Genomic DNA, 15109 nt, shown 5'->3' on the forward strand with positions numbered 1-15109 from the left:
CTCCTCCCCTTTTCGGTGATCGGGCATGTTGGAAAATTCATGAAAAACGACTGATTTTCGACTCAATGACGGTCAAATCGTACGATCGTTTTTATGAGAAGAGTATGCGCATGAGCCGTGACCTGCAAGGAACAGACGTTTCACCTGGTTTATGGGGTGAACTTTATGACTCGGTCGGCCGATTTTCAAAATCAATGATGGCGCCATCGGATTACCGAGCGAACGTTTTCCATTTTTTGGACCTAAGAATAATTTTTGCTCTTTTAGTGGGTCAATGGCACTGGCGATTTTCGTGGTTCCTCCTTTTTTCGGTGATCAGGCATGTTGAAAAATTCGGCCGATTTTCGCTCTGTTAATGGGTCAATGGCACCGGCCGATTTTGGCTGTTAGTGGGTCAATGGCACCGGCCGATTTTGGCTGTTAGTGGGTCAATGGCACCGGCCGATTTTGGCTGTTAGTGGGTCAATGGCACTGGCCGATTTTCTGTTAGCGATAACCGAACGAACAACGTTTTCCATTTTCGGACAAAAAATTGTTCGGAATTCTTCTAAGAGGACTCCGAGAGGAACGTCTTCTCTTAGGCATACATGAAATTCGACTGATTTTTCAGACCTAAGAATAATTTTCGCTCTGTTATTGGGTCAATGGCACCGGCCGATTTTCGTGGCTCCTCCCCTTTTCGGTGATCGGGCATGTTGGAAAATTCATGAAAAACGACTGATTTTCGACTCAATGACGGTCAAATCGTACGATCGTTTTTCTGAGAAGAATACGCACATGAGCTGTGACCTGCAAGGAACAGAAGTTTCGCCTGCTATATGGGGTGAACTTTATGACTCGGTCGGGCGATTTTTTAAATCACTGATGGCACATCGGATTACCGAGCGAACAACGTTTTCCATTTTCAGATGAAAAATCATTCGGAATTCGAACCATGTATGGCCTGCATAAGAATGGAGGAGAGAGATACATTGTATCTCTCTAACTTCTGGCATAGAGGGGAAAAAAAATGTTTGTAAAAAAAAAAGAAAGATAAATAAATATTAAAAAAGAAAGAAAGAAAAAATACCTTGATCAAGGTTTGATCTAGTTCAGTGCTAGGGTAAGTGTTTGGGTCAAGGTCAAGGTCAAAAGGTCAGGGTCAAAGGTCAGGATTTAAAAAAAATTGCTATCACTGTCTGTGTTTTAGGTAAAAAAAACCAAAACAAAACAAGAAAAAAACAAAACAAAAAAACCAAAACAAAACAAAATGCGCACTATTGTTTCTGGCTGTACTCCGGGTACAGACAACAAATATCATACACATATATGGTATCGCTGCGATCGTCAAGAGCTGGAGAATTTATTTTGGATTGTTCTTTGGTGGTAGGTTATGGTAGTAACAAGAAACACACAGCTAAATAAAAAAAAAAATTTTTTTTTTTACTATTTTGGGACAGTTTTCCTTTGATAATAAAAAAAAATTAGGAGATATCCATTACCACATACCACCAAATGATGGTCAAATCGTACGATCGTTTTTCCGAAAAGAATATACGTATGAGCCGTGACCTGGAAGGAACAGAAGTTTCACCTGTTATATGGGGTGAACTTTATGACTCGTTTTGGCCGATTTTCTAAATCATTGATGGCACCATCGGATTACCGAACGAACGACGTTTTCCATTCCGGACGAAAAATCGTTCGGAATTCAAACCATGTATGGCCTACATTACTCTTTACTAGTATGGCCGCACTTGGCTGATTTTATTCCTTCTCTTAAGAAACTTTTTTTTTTTTAAATGCTGAATAAATTATTTAAAAAAAAAAATTAAAATAAAAATATTTTAAAAAAATTATTTGCATGGGAATAATTCCTGCAAATGATATTAAATTCTCCTCATTGAGGGTCCGTGACATTTCACCGCGCAGATTATAAATTTGATGTTTTCAACCGAATTAAAAAATGATTCCTAAAGTTAAAACCCCCTCTAGTGTCCACTAAGTGCACTTGCGCCTTCAGATTTTTCTCCTGTGATCTGCACATCCTACTGATTGGCTACTATAATGGTCCTTCTGTTAAAGTGGAATTAACCCCTCGCCCTCCAGAGGATTTACCGCCCCCCCCCCCCCCCCCCCCCTTCATGACAGGCCATTTTTTTTTTCTAAACAACACAAACAGCGCAAAAAAATATATATAGTGTTAAATCATGACATAGATGAAGAAAATAAAAATAAAAATGATAATAAAATTAATATTGATAGAAGAAAAGTCCCACTCCAAAATGAGTGAAACAATATGTGAAAAAATCTTAAAAAAAAAACTCAGAAAGTCCTCTTTTTTAAAAAAAAAATGTGCTTCTTTGAAAAGAGGACTTTCTGAGTTTTTTTAAAGATTTTTTCACATATTTTTTCACTTATTTGGGAGTGGGACTTTTGTTCTATCAATATTAATTTTATTATCATTATTATTATAATTATTATTTTTATTATTTTTATTTTTCTCATCTATGTCATGATTTAACACTATATATATTTTTTTGCGCTGTTTGTGTTGTTTAGATATTTTCGGTGTAGGTTTGCACTGATGAACAGCAGCATTTATTTGTCTTATTTCGTTTTAATTTTGGCGCTGGTGATTTATGCTTACACTTTTTTTTTTTTGCGATACGGCGCTGCGGTACTTTGACAATTACGCGGTCATGCAACGCGGCACCCAAATGAAATTTACGTCCCTTTTTTCCCACGAATAGTGCTTTCTTTTGGTGGTATTTCATCACCTCTGCGTTTTTGTGCTATAAATAAAAAAAGACCGACAATTTTGAGAAAAAAAACAATATTTTTGACTTTTTGCTATTAAACCTGTCCAGTAAAAAATTTTAAAAATCTAATTTCATCATAAATTTCATCCAAAATGTATTCTGCTCCGTGTCTTTGCTAAAAAAAAAAAATCCCAATACGTGTAAATTAATTGGTTTACGTGAAAGTTACAGAATTTACTGACCACAATGAGAGCCCAGCATGGTCAGTTCTCTAGCTGTGCTGGGTGTTCCTGCCAATCCCTCTGCTCACTTACTAAAAACCGACCACACTAGGAATGAGAGCCCAACAAGGTCAGTTCTCTAGTTGTGCTGGGAACTCCCTCCTTCGTGCGTAGCCATTCACTGGGAAGACCAGTGTTCTGCGGTTTCTCCTCCCCAGCTTCTATGCAGCTGAGGATAATAATAATAATAATAATACAAATGGCTGTATATATACTGGAACTTTTTTTTATACTAGGAATAGTGGCGTACAGCAACTTATAGCGGGACTGCGGCGGGCATTCTGACACTGGGGTGGGGGGGGGACTAACCTGATGTCACTGACATCCCCACTGACACCAATACAGTGAGCAGTGTTAATAAAAAGCACTGACACTGTGCTAATGGCACTGGGCAGGTAGAGGTTAACTTCTGAGGCGATCAAAGGGTTAACTGTGTGCTGTGTTAGTGCTTCACTGAAAGCACACTGCTTTGTATGGCTCTGCTATGCAGAGCCGTACAAAGCATTGTGCAGGGGAGAGATCTGTATTGTTTAGGACCGGTGATTGACAGCTGAGGCCATGAATGGCAGAGTGGGTAGGGCACACTCGGCACACGCATGCCTCCTACCCGGAACTGCAAAATCATATATACATGTGATTTTGCGCACCCGTGCTGCCCTGTGCAGTGTTTCTGCTATAGGGCGGTGCAGAACCGGTTAAAGGCATTTTTTTTTTTTTTGCAGATTTGCACAGAGTGGAGAGGGATTAGAACCCCTGTCAGGTTTTTATTGCGGTCCATGTCTTTGTTACGGACTTTACCTTCTTTATTTGTCCTGTTTACCATTATCATTGGAAAAGGAATGTAAATCCCACATTTTGGGTTGACGCCAGAAAAGTAATAGAAGGGAAATCTTCCAATGGGGACACTAGCTCTGGTGACAGCGATTCCCTCATTTTGGAAGGATTTCTTCTCACTGTGTTGACTATGGGACAGGAAGTGAAGGGAAATTTCCCCAATGGTACACAGATGGCGGAAAAAAAAAATCGAGAGGGTTATAGCCCTCCCCTCCTCAATAATCCAAATTGGAAAAAAATTCCCTTTAGCCCCGATTCACCTCAATGCGACCCTAAAGTCATTCAGCCTCATTGCGATTTGCTGCCACTTGGTGCAGCTTCAATAATAGAGGTCAATGCAAGTCATGATGAAGTCGCACAAAAATAGTGCAGGAACCTTTTTTGCAGTCACAGTGATTAGAAAGATATGGGATCAGGGGCGGACTGACAACTCATGGGGCCCCCGGGCAATAGGGGATCATGGGGCCCCTGTGTCCTTGCCCAAACTCAAAAAAGCCTATGAAAAAGGTACCAGGGGCAGTGCCCGAGTTTCAAAATGGTCAGTCCGCCCCTGGCGGTAAGTATCAAAGTAAATGAAATCCATATTAAAGGTACGCCCCAAAATGGAAAATGAACCCTTCTGCTGCCAGAGCCATTTTTTTGCACAAGTTAAAACAAATCATTTTAGGCCTCAACATTATATATTTTCTGGAAGCAGACACCACAGAGCAGGGGGCTCCAGACTTTCTAAACAAAGGGCCAGTTTACTGTCCTTCAAACGTTAAGGGGGGCCGGACTGTAGCCAGTGAGGGTAGAAATGTACTGGTGTCAGTGGGAGTAAACAGTGCCCCATCATTGGTGTCAGTGGGAGGAATAGTGCCCCATCATTGGTGTCAGTGGGAGGAATAGTGCCCCATCATTGGTGTCAGTGGGAGGAATAGTGCCCCATCATTGGTGTCAGTGGGAGGAATAGTGTCCCATCATTGGTGTCAGTGGGAGGAATAGTGCCCCATCATTGGTGTCAGTGGGAGGAATAGTGCCCCATCATTGGTATCAGTGGGAGGAACAGTGCCCCATCATTGGTGTCAGTGGGAGGAATAGTGCCCCATCATTGGTATCAGTGGGAGGAATAGGGCCCCATCATTGGTGTCAGTGGGAGGAATAGTGCCCCATCATTGGTATCAGTGGGGGGAATAGTGCCCCATCATTGGTATCAGTGGGAGGAATAGTGCCTCATCATTGGTGTCAGTGGGAGGAATAGTGCCCCGTCATTGGTATCAGTGGGAGGAATAGTGCCCCATCATTGGTATCAGTGGGAGGAATAGTGCCCCATCATTGGTATCAGTGGGAGGAATAGTGCCCCATCATTGGTATCAGTGGGAGGAATAGTGCCCCATCATTGGTGTCAGTGGGAGGAATAGTGCCCCATCATTGGTGTCAGTGGGATGAATAGTGCCCCATCATTGGTATCAGTGGGAGGAATAGTGCCCCGTCATTGGTGTCAGTGGGAGGAATAGTGCCCCATCATTGGTGTCAGTGGGAGGAATAGTGCCCCATCATTGGTATCAGTGGGAGGAATAGTGCCCCGTCATTGGTATCAGTGGGAGGAATAGTGCCCCATCATTGGTGTCAGTGGGAGGAATAGTGCCCCGTCATTGGTGTCAGTGGGAGGAATAGTGCCCCGTCATTGGTGTCAGTGGGAGGGATAGTGCCCCATCATTGGTATCAGTGGGAGGAATAGTGCCCCATCATTGGTGTCAGTGGGGGGAATAGTGCCCCATCATTGGTGGGGGCCCCATGAGTTGTCAGTCCCCCCCTGCTTACCACATGTTTGGTGTGCTTTGTGGGTTTTTTTTTAAATATATAAATAAAGTCCCATCTCCTGTACAGCCCACGCCCTCCACATATGTATGGAATTTACTGACGATCCATAATTGCAGGTTCATTACTATTCACAAGGAAATCATCTGTACACATTGACATCAGATTAGAGCTGAAATGACATTATGGCCGTCTATTGCTCTAATAATAATATCCGAATATTTCCTGCTAAAGGGACATTTTCCAGGGAAATTGCATTAAAAAAGCCCCGATAAAATCCCCCGTCCAATGACGTAATGGATATATTTAGAATATTGCACATTGTGGTTTTATCCGTTTTTTATTGCGTTTAGAATTTTTGTGTTCTAAATGATGTTAACTTGCTGCAGCTGCAGGAAGTATGGATTTAAAAAGGTAGATTTAATTGGCTTCGTGTAATTAATCATTTATGGTCCAACTGCAAGTTCTTCTTCAAAGCAGAACTCCAGCCAGGAACATGAATTAAAAAATGAATATGAATTTAAAAAAAATATGAACATGAATTAAAATATAAATTAAAAAAAAACAATAGTCCACTAAAAGATGAAATAATAAAAAAAAAGCAGCTTTTACTTGCAGCTAACATCATTCATCCCACTTCCAGTTCTCCCGGGCTGTCATGGGCCCGCCCCTAGTCTGTGACTGGACACTGAAGGAGAAGCAGGAGACTGATGGGCTCATCCCTCATCCTCATCCCGTCTCTCTGCTCTCTTCTCCTGTCAGCAAGCTCTGTTCATTGGCTTTGTGTAATTAATCATTTATGGTCTAATTGCAGGTTCTTCTTCAAAGCAGAACTCCAGCCAGGAATCTGAATTTAAAAAAATGAATATGAATTCTAAAAATATATGAATTTTAATTAAAATATGAATTAAAAAAAAATAATAGTCCACTAAAAGATGAAATATTAAAAAAAAAAAAAGCAGCTTTTACTGCAATAATTGCAGCTAACATCATTCATCCCACTTCCTGTTCTCCCGGGCTGTCATGGGCCCGCCCCCCAGCCTGTGACTGAATAGTGAAGGAGAAGCAGGAGGGTGATGGGCTTATCCCTCTGTCACTCTGCTCTCTTCTCCTGTCAGCAAGCTCTGTTCATTGGCTTTGTGTAATTAATCATTTATGGTCTAATTGCTGGTTCTTCAAAGCAGAACTCCAGCCAAGAAGTTGAATAAAAAATGAATATGAATTTTAAAAATATGAATATGAATTAAAATATAAATTAAAAAAAATAATAGTCCACTAAAAGATGAAATAATAAAAAATAAAAAAGCAGCTTTTACTGCAATACTTGCTGCGAACATCAGTCGACCCACTTCCTGTTCTCCCAAACTGTCATGGGCCCGCCCCAGCCTGTGACTGGACAGTGAAGGAGAAGCAGGAGGCTGATGGGCTCATCCCTTTGCTCTCTTCTCCTGTCAGCAAGCTCTGTTCATTGGCTTTGTGTAATTAATCATTTATGGTCTAATTGCAGGTTCTTCTTCAAAGCAGAACTCCAGCCAGGAATATGAATAAAAAAATGAATATGAATTTTAAAAAATGAATAGTCCACTAAAAGATTAAATAATTAAAAAAAAAAAAGAAAAAAAAAAAAGCTTTTACTGCTATACTTGCTTTAAATCAATACCTGTCCACTGCAGTGCTTCTTTTTCTCCACAAGATGCCCTCAGTCTTCCAGAGTGAATGACAGCTAACATCATTCATCCCACTTTCTGTTCTCCCAGGCTGTCATGGGCCCGCCCCTAGCCTGTGACTGGACAGTGAAGGTGAAGCAGGAGGCTGATGGGCTCATCCCTCTGTCACTCTGCTCTCTTCTCCTGTCAGAAAGCTCTGTTCATTGGCTTTGTGTAATTAATCATTTATGATCTAATTGCAGGTTCTTCTTCAAAGCAGAACTCCAGCCAGGAATATGAATTAAAAAATTATATAAATAAAAAAATATATATGAATTTTAAAAAAATGAATAATCCACTAAAAGATTAAATAATTAAAAAAACTGCTTTTACTGCTATACTTGCTTTAAATCTATAACTGGCCACTGTAGTGCTGTTTTTCCTCCACAAGATGCCCTCAGTCTTAATGACAGCCAACATCATTCATCCCACTTCCAGTTCTCCCGGGCTGTCATTGGCCCGCCCCCAGCCTGTGACTGGACACTGAAGGAGAAGCAGGAGGCTAATGGGCTCATCCCTCTGTTACTCTGTTCTCTCCTCCTATCAGCATGCTCCGTGTCAGTATATGAACTGATTTGCTGCTTGTCCCGAAGAAATCATGCACCCGCTCCTACACCGGCCATGTGAAAGAGGCCTTATGATGTATTCATGATTACAGAGCATTGATTTGTGCCCTTTCTATATACACATTTGTAGGTGCGTCGGAGATGGCGTGTTTCCAGAACCTTCCCATACGTCTTGTGTAGAACAACCCATTCATTTCAATGGGCTGGCCTATGTGCGAGAAACACGGAAAGAAGTGCCTGCAGCACCTTGCACTTTGGCGCATGTGAAAATATGTGGTTTTGCAAACGCGTGGGTTGCCATTAACAATTACCAGCACTCCTACGTCTTTCTGTGTGTCAGGAAAATGCTTGATTTGATGACGTTCCCAAACACCCATAGATGTGAACCTAGCCTTGAAGTGGTTGTAAACCTCAGACATGAAATATGAACAACGCATATCCCTCTATAGTGTGTACTTGCCTCAGTCCAGAGCACTAAGTGTCATTTCTGTCTGCTGCTATCAGCATGAATCACTTCTGACATGCTTTCCTGACACCAAGAGAAAAATGGTGACAGTGGAGGGAGCTCCAGCACGCAGCCTGTGAATGACAGCCTCAGCTCTGTTCCTGTGTACTGTGTGAAGGGGGGGGGGGTGTCCTTTCCCTCCAATCAGCTCTCAGGTCTCCCCACTGAGCTCTGCAGAGTGTAACTTCAGATCCCCACCCCCTGCTTTTTGAAAGCTCAAACTTTGTAAATTCTGAATATATGTAGAGAAGAAAAAACTGCAGATAAACAGGTACAACTTATGTAGGAAGATTATGTAGGAGGACTGAGGCCAGTCACTTCACTGGGTATATGAGAGGGTTTACAATCAGTCTAATAAGGAGGCTGAAGTTCTGAGTTCCCGGACCCCACAGGAGCAACATTTTAGGGCCAACAGAGGGTAAGGGAAGCAGTAAATGCCCCTGGGGTCCTGATACAGCAGCGTGGCCCCTTCCTTCAGTAAGTCCTATACACTAATTGATTGCTAGTACTGATCCATATAATTTATAATTGTACGTATTTGTGCTCCTACGCTTTGTGATTGTACACACAGATTGTATTGTGTATGGGCAGCTTTAGTCCAAGAAAATAAAAAGTAATATATTGCAGTTTGCAAGTCCTCTGAAGGGATGGTTTACAAATTGCTTTTTCAGACTGGCAATCCCACCAGTAGAACATTTCCCGTTCCAGTAGGGCAATGCTCACCCACCCTCAGGGTCGGACTGACAACTCATGGGGCCCCCGGGCAATAAGGGATCATGGGGCCCCTGTGTCCTCGCCCACACCCAAAAAAGCCTATGAAAAAGCCAATGAAAGGTACCAGGGGCATCTCATGGGGCCCCCTACTGACCCCGGGCTCTCGGGCAGTGCCCAAGTGCTTGAATGGTCAGTCCGCCCCTGCCCACCCTACCGTATCTATAAAGCAGCAGACTTCTTACTTCTGTCTGGACTACAAAACACCTCCCCCCATCCTCATTTCTAAAACATGGGCTCTCTCACACTTGCGGCCAGGATGAAGGGGGACGGGGGGGGGGGTAAAAATAGGTGGGTAAGCCCCTAAGCCCAACACAGTGGCTGGAGGGGTTGTACACGTTGTAGTCACCAGCATGGCAAAAAATAAATCCCCTTGCCGTATTCGGTAGGCAGTACCCTCACCAGGGGCGGACAGACCATTTGGAAACTCGGGCTCTGCCCAGGGGCCCGGGGTCAGTAGGGGGCCCCATGAGATGCCCCTGGTACCTTTTTCATAGGCTTTTTTGAGTTTGGACAAGGACACAGGGGCCCCATGATCCCCTATTGCCCGGGGGCCCCATGAGTTGTCAGTCTGCCCCTGTCCCTCACCAAAAACGACCCTTCAAAAAGGGAATGGGGGTGCACTGTAACCGCCCTGCAGCCAAAAGGCTAAAATACGAAACATATCACCTCCCAGCTGCCCGTGAGCCTCCCTCTAAAAAGTGATCAATAGTTGATCGCTTTTCAGAGGGACAGCAAGAGCCCTACGTGTGTTTTTTTTATAATGCAAGCAGTAACTTGGTATCTGCCTCATGCAGAAGAGTTCAGACTGGGAGAGAGAAGGTCTGCACTGGGAGCCGGACAGTTGTGCTGCAATGTTCATTGGCTAACAAGGAGCATCCTGATAGGAGAAGAGAGCAGAGTGACAGAGAGGTATGCCCATCCGTCTGCTTCCTCTCCTTTACTGTCTAGTCACAGATTGGGGATGTGGAGGAGCCCTTTAAGCGATAGCTAAAAAAATCAGGTCTCCGCCGCTGCCAGACAGGGCTGCGTGGCAGAACCAGTTACATCCCGAGGCAGGTGGGGGGGGGGGTGCGCGCCGCACAGGGTGACACCTACCGCACGGGGTGACACCGGACCCGCTCCACGAAAAGGTAAGTTGTAAAGAAAGCCGACGATCCCCGCAGGATGGATCGGATCTGCGGATTGAGCATAATGGATCCTGCTGGGATCGTCGGCTTTCTTTACAACTTACCTTTTCGTGGAGCGGGTCTGGTGTCACCCCGTATAGTTTGGATGCCGACAATCCCTGCAGGATCCATTATGCTCAATCCGCAGATTCGATCCATTCTGCGAGGATCGTCGGAGGGGGTGTCACCAAGTGTTATCGCACTGGGTGACACCAACCCTAGGGACGCCTCTGGGCAGAACCGTGTAAATCTCAGGACTGGATGGACAGAAATACAAAACCTTTGGCAGGTATTACAGCTGTCATATATATTTTGTCTGAGTATTTAGAAGTTTGTTTGGGGTTCAGATTTTAATGGCAAACATGTCAATAGACAATGTGCAATCGCAGGGCTGTGGGGTAGGCAGAAGAGGCAGCTGCCTTGGGCCTTTACCAGAAGGGGAGCACATAAGCAGGGCAGGACCTGCAACCTATACTATTAGGTAGATCACAGCTCATGGGTGGGGGGATGGGGCCTTTTTTGTCTTGGATGCTCTAGGACCTTATCCCGCCATTCAGGGGCGGACTGACAACTCATGGGGCCCCCGGGCAATAGGGGACCATGGGGCCCCTGTGTCCTTGCCCAAACTCAAAAAAGCCAATGAAAAAGGTACCAGGGGCATCTCATGGGGCCCCCTACTGACCCCGTGCCCTCGGGCAGTGCCCAAGTTTCCAAATGGTCAGTCCGCCCTGCCGCCACTATATCACTCATACGTCTCGGTGACATTGAAAATGCCGTGCGGCGCTCTATAAATACCGCCCTACATTGATTTTTGTCATTTATTTATAGTGAGAGTTTTTCTCGTCTCCTCACCACAATGCCTATAGACAGAAAGCTGCTCCTGCATTCCTCCATGAATAGAAGCGGCGGGAGGGATTCCGGCCATATTGTGCTCTAGGATTAATCTTTAGCCCGGCGTGTAAACAGTGGAGTTCAGTGTACTCAGCAGTTCGAGGAAATTGGCACGCGCTCCTCTTGCCCGTACACCGCCGCCGATGCAGGTACTCAAGGGCAACGTACAACCTCCATACCGTGCAACGCCGTGACGTCGCCCTCCGGTCCTCCAAAGCGGCTCATTATATAAAAACAGCAAAGGCTCTTTAAACCCCCCTCCATGTCAGCCTTCTCCCTCCGACAGGCCGCAGAGAGTCGGCTTTCAGCTGCAAGAAACATGGAGTCTAATTCCCAGCGACCAAGATGACTGCGCGGCACGGGAGCTCGGTCATGCCTTAACCGTTTCCACGCTGGGCATAATCCAAGAATCACATTGCAAATCACTGGCATGATACATTTAGGGATCACTGCAGGGGTTTTTTTTTTTTTGCTACATTTAATTTTCCCATATTCCATCAATAGGGCTGACTGCTGGTCTTGGGTTCTGGAGGACATTTTCCTTCAAGGGGGTTGTGGAATGACAACCATGAACCAAGAAAGATGCTGAAGTTTGTAGGGTTCAAGAATGCAATCTATAGAATATCCTGTATTATCCTTACAAAGTATATATAGATGGGAAATAAAGAATAATTTGTCTACTAATCTATGCAGGATGACTTTACTGCCATCACTTTTCTTTTTTTTTAGCAATCATAAACTATTAAAAACAAATTATATTATATAATATATATATATTAATATATATATATATATATATATATAAATACATTTTCTTTTTTCCTTTTCTTTTTAAAATACAGTTAAAAAAATTCTAGATATATATGTATTTTTTTATACATTAAAAAAAAAAAAAAATATATATATATATATATATATATATATATATATATATACACACACATTTTAAATATACAGTAAAAAAAAAAATATACATTTTTAAAAAAAGTTTTATATATATAAAAAACTTTTTAAAAATGTGTAATTTTATGATTTTCTTTTATTGTATATTTAAAATACACACACACATATTATTTAATTTTTTCAATGTATACAAAAATACATATATCTAGAATTTTATTTAGCTGTATATGAAAAAAAAACATAAATATATACACACATATATATTTATTATATATATAATATATTTATTATACACACACACTGTAACCAGGGGCGGACTGACAACTCATGGGGCCCCCGGGCAATAGGGGATCATGGGGCCCCTGTGTCCTTGCCCAAACTCAAAAAAGCCTATGAAAAAGGTACCAGGGGCATCTCATGGGGCCCCTACTGACCCCGGGCCCTCGGGCAGTGCCTGAGTTTCCAAATGGTCAGTCCGTCCCTGACTGTAACTTTATAATATATATATATATATATATATATAAATATATATATATATATACACATACATATACACACACACTGTAACTCTATATTATATAAATAATATAGTAACATTTTATCTATATATATATTTATTTTGTATTTTTTTAATTACACACACACACATACATATACACACACATTGTAACTTTATATTATATATAAATAATATAGTAACATTTTATTTATATATATATATATATATATATATATATATATATATATAATTTATTTATTTATTTTTTTAACTGTATATTACAGTAACATATATATCACAAATGGATATACACACACAGTATATATGTAAATCAGTTAGCAAGATGTGGAAGCTAGCATCCTTCTTTTTAAACGGTACCCACGCACAGGATGCACAGGATCTTGTTTGTTCGGTCAGATCCTCGAAGGACATTTTTTTTCCTACATCTGACAGCCACTCCGTATTGCATCGCAGGATGAACTCTCCATAGATATATAACAACAGGGATCAAACAACAATATATCAGATTGACATCCTGACGCTGTGAGTTAGCCTGTTACCGTCATTCTTTGCGCATACGCAATCCGATCCAGGCACTATAGCGTCCGAATTTTTCAGACTGTACAAATTGGGCTTGTGTATTGTCATGGGTCTAAAAGGTATAGCAAGGTGCAAGAGATGAATGGATACAAGAGGTCACTGCCCTATGACATGTCGAGTATAGATGTGTGTGTGTATATATATATATATATATATATATATATATACACATATTATATATGCTACCAGAATTTACATACAAACCATAAATGGATGGATGGATCCCAACGGTCCTCCATTGAAGCCCAATCCACTGATCTGCGCCCTGTGCTTGTATCTGCAGCCTACATCTGCTCCCATTGCTTACCAAGCGACATATCTAATACACAGCCTCATGTATCTCCCATACCCATAGAGCTCCCCCTTACCTTGCTGAGCTGCTTCTTTCATTTTCTGAGCGGATTGCTGTCTCCTGTCTCCAGCGGATCTGCTGAGTGCTGAGTTTTGATTTGTCATTCACAGGCAGTCAAAGGTCACCATGAGGCTATGGCCATACAGCTGGGCTACCTAAGGGGGACTATTGCGAGCACTTGCGTTGTGTGCTGTGGTTGGACCGGTTGGAGGCGAGAGGAGGCTTAGCAAATTGTCAGCCAAACAGCAAGAAAAACCTGGCATGGATTCGCCCAGGCCCCGCTGGATTTCCATGAAAATGGTGCTTCGGGGTCAACCTCCATTAACCTGATCCCCCTTTTGTTCCTGAAACACTGACCACGGGATGCGCTTGTGGAAGCAGCTTCAATACGCTGGCGAGCTGAAGAGAGAATGACGTTTTGTTATTTGTAATCCTCGGGCACGCAATGGTCATAGATGCGCAGTTTTAAGAGGAACTTTATCCAAAAAAATTTTTTTTTTTTTGGATAGAGCAGGGAAGAGTTATATCAGTTGTTAGGATTTCATTGCTCTCTGTGTCCCTGCTGCAGAGATTTCCTCTCATTTCCTGTCTCTGCGGCACCCGGGTGGGTTATACCTCTTGTCTCTTCTCTCATGAATGATTGTATGTAATATACATAAAATATTCATGTATGGAGAGAAAGAGAGAGCTTGGAGGAGGGGAGATTCACTGGGGTAGCTTTTACCCCAAAGGAGACCTTAAAATAATTTTCTGGTTTCAGGGAGTCCCTACTGAAATGTTTAATGAGGGGTGGTAGTGGTAATTCCACTAATTACCACTGTAAGAAGGTATTCCTCCCACTGACCACCTTACAATGGTGGTCAGTGGGAGGAATACCTTCTTATATTGGTAGTTATTGGGAAGAATGGCCTTCTTACAGTGGTAATTAGTGGGAAGAGTACCCCTTACATTGGTGGTCAGGGAATAATGCCCCCCTCACATTGGTGGTAAGTAGGAAGAATGCCCTTCTTACAGTGGTAATTAGTAGGAAGAGTACCCCTTACATTGGTGGTCAGGGAATAATGCCCCCCTCACATTGGTGGTTAGTAGGAAGAATGCCCTTCTTACAGTGGTAATTAGTAGGAAGAGTACCCCTTACATTGGTGGTCAGGGAATAATGCCCCCCTCACATTGGTGGTTAGTAGGAAGAATGCCCTTCTTACAGTGGTAATTAGTGGAAAGAGTACCCCTTACATTGGTGGTCAGGGAATAATGCCCCCCTCACATTGGTGGTTAGTAGGAAGAATGCCCTTCTAACAGTGGTAATTAGTAGGAAGAGTACCCCTTACATTGGTGGTCAGGGAATAATACCCCCTCATATTGGTGGTCAGAGAATAATGCCCCCCTCACATTGGTGGTTAGTAGGAAGAATGCCCTTCTTACAGTGGTAATTAGTGGAAAGAGTACCCCTTACATTGGTGGTCAGGGAATAATGCCCCCCTTACATTGGTG

The 15109-nt window shown here is 42.7% G+C and overlaps 1 protein-coding gene across 3 annotated transcripts in view; it reads right to left on the reverse strand.

The window, feature by feature from the left end:
* Window positions 1-13970, reverse strand: part of DNAJC6 (DnaJ heat shock protein family (Hsp40) member C6) — a 139168-nt gene extending 125198 nt beyond the window's left edge. Inside the window, exon 1 of one of the 3 annotated variants that reach the window (XM_089687958.1) lies at window positions 13635-13970. In XM_089687958.1, the coding sequence (XP_089544084.1) occupies window positions 13635-13722 (88 nt within the window). In that variant the 5' untranslated portion in view covers window positions 13723-13970. Of the gene's footprint in view, window positions 1-11225; window positions 11362-13634 lie in introns of those variants that run through there. The other 2 variants (XM_089687959.1, XM_089687956.1) reach the window with 2 other exon arrangements.
* Window positions 13971-15109: the final 1139 nt, after the last annotated feature.

This window comes from Staurois parvus, unplaced genomic scaffold (genome assembly GCF_062004578.1).
Source record: "Staurois parvus isolate SC_StPar_1 unplaced genomic scaffold, SC_StPar_1.0 ptg000441l, whole genome shotgun sequence".
NCBI classification, from domain to species: domain Eukaryota; kingdom Metazoa; phylum Chordata; class Amphibia; order Anura; family Ranidae; genus Staurois; species Staurois parvus.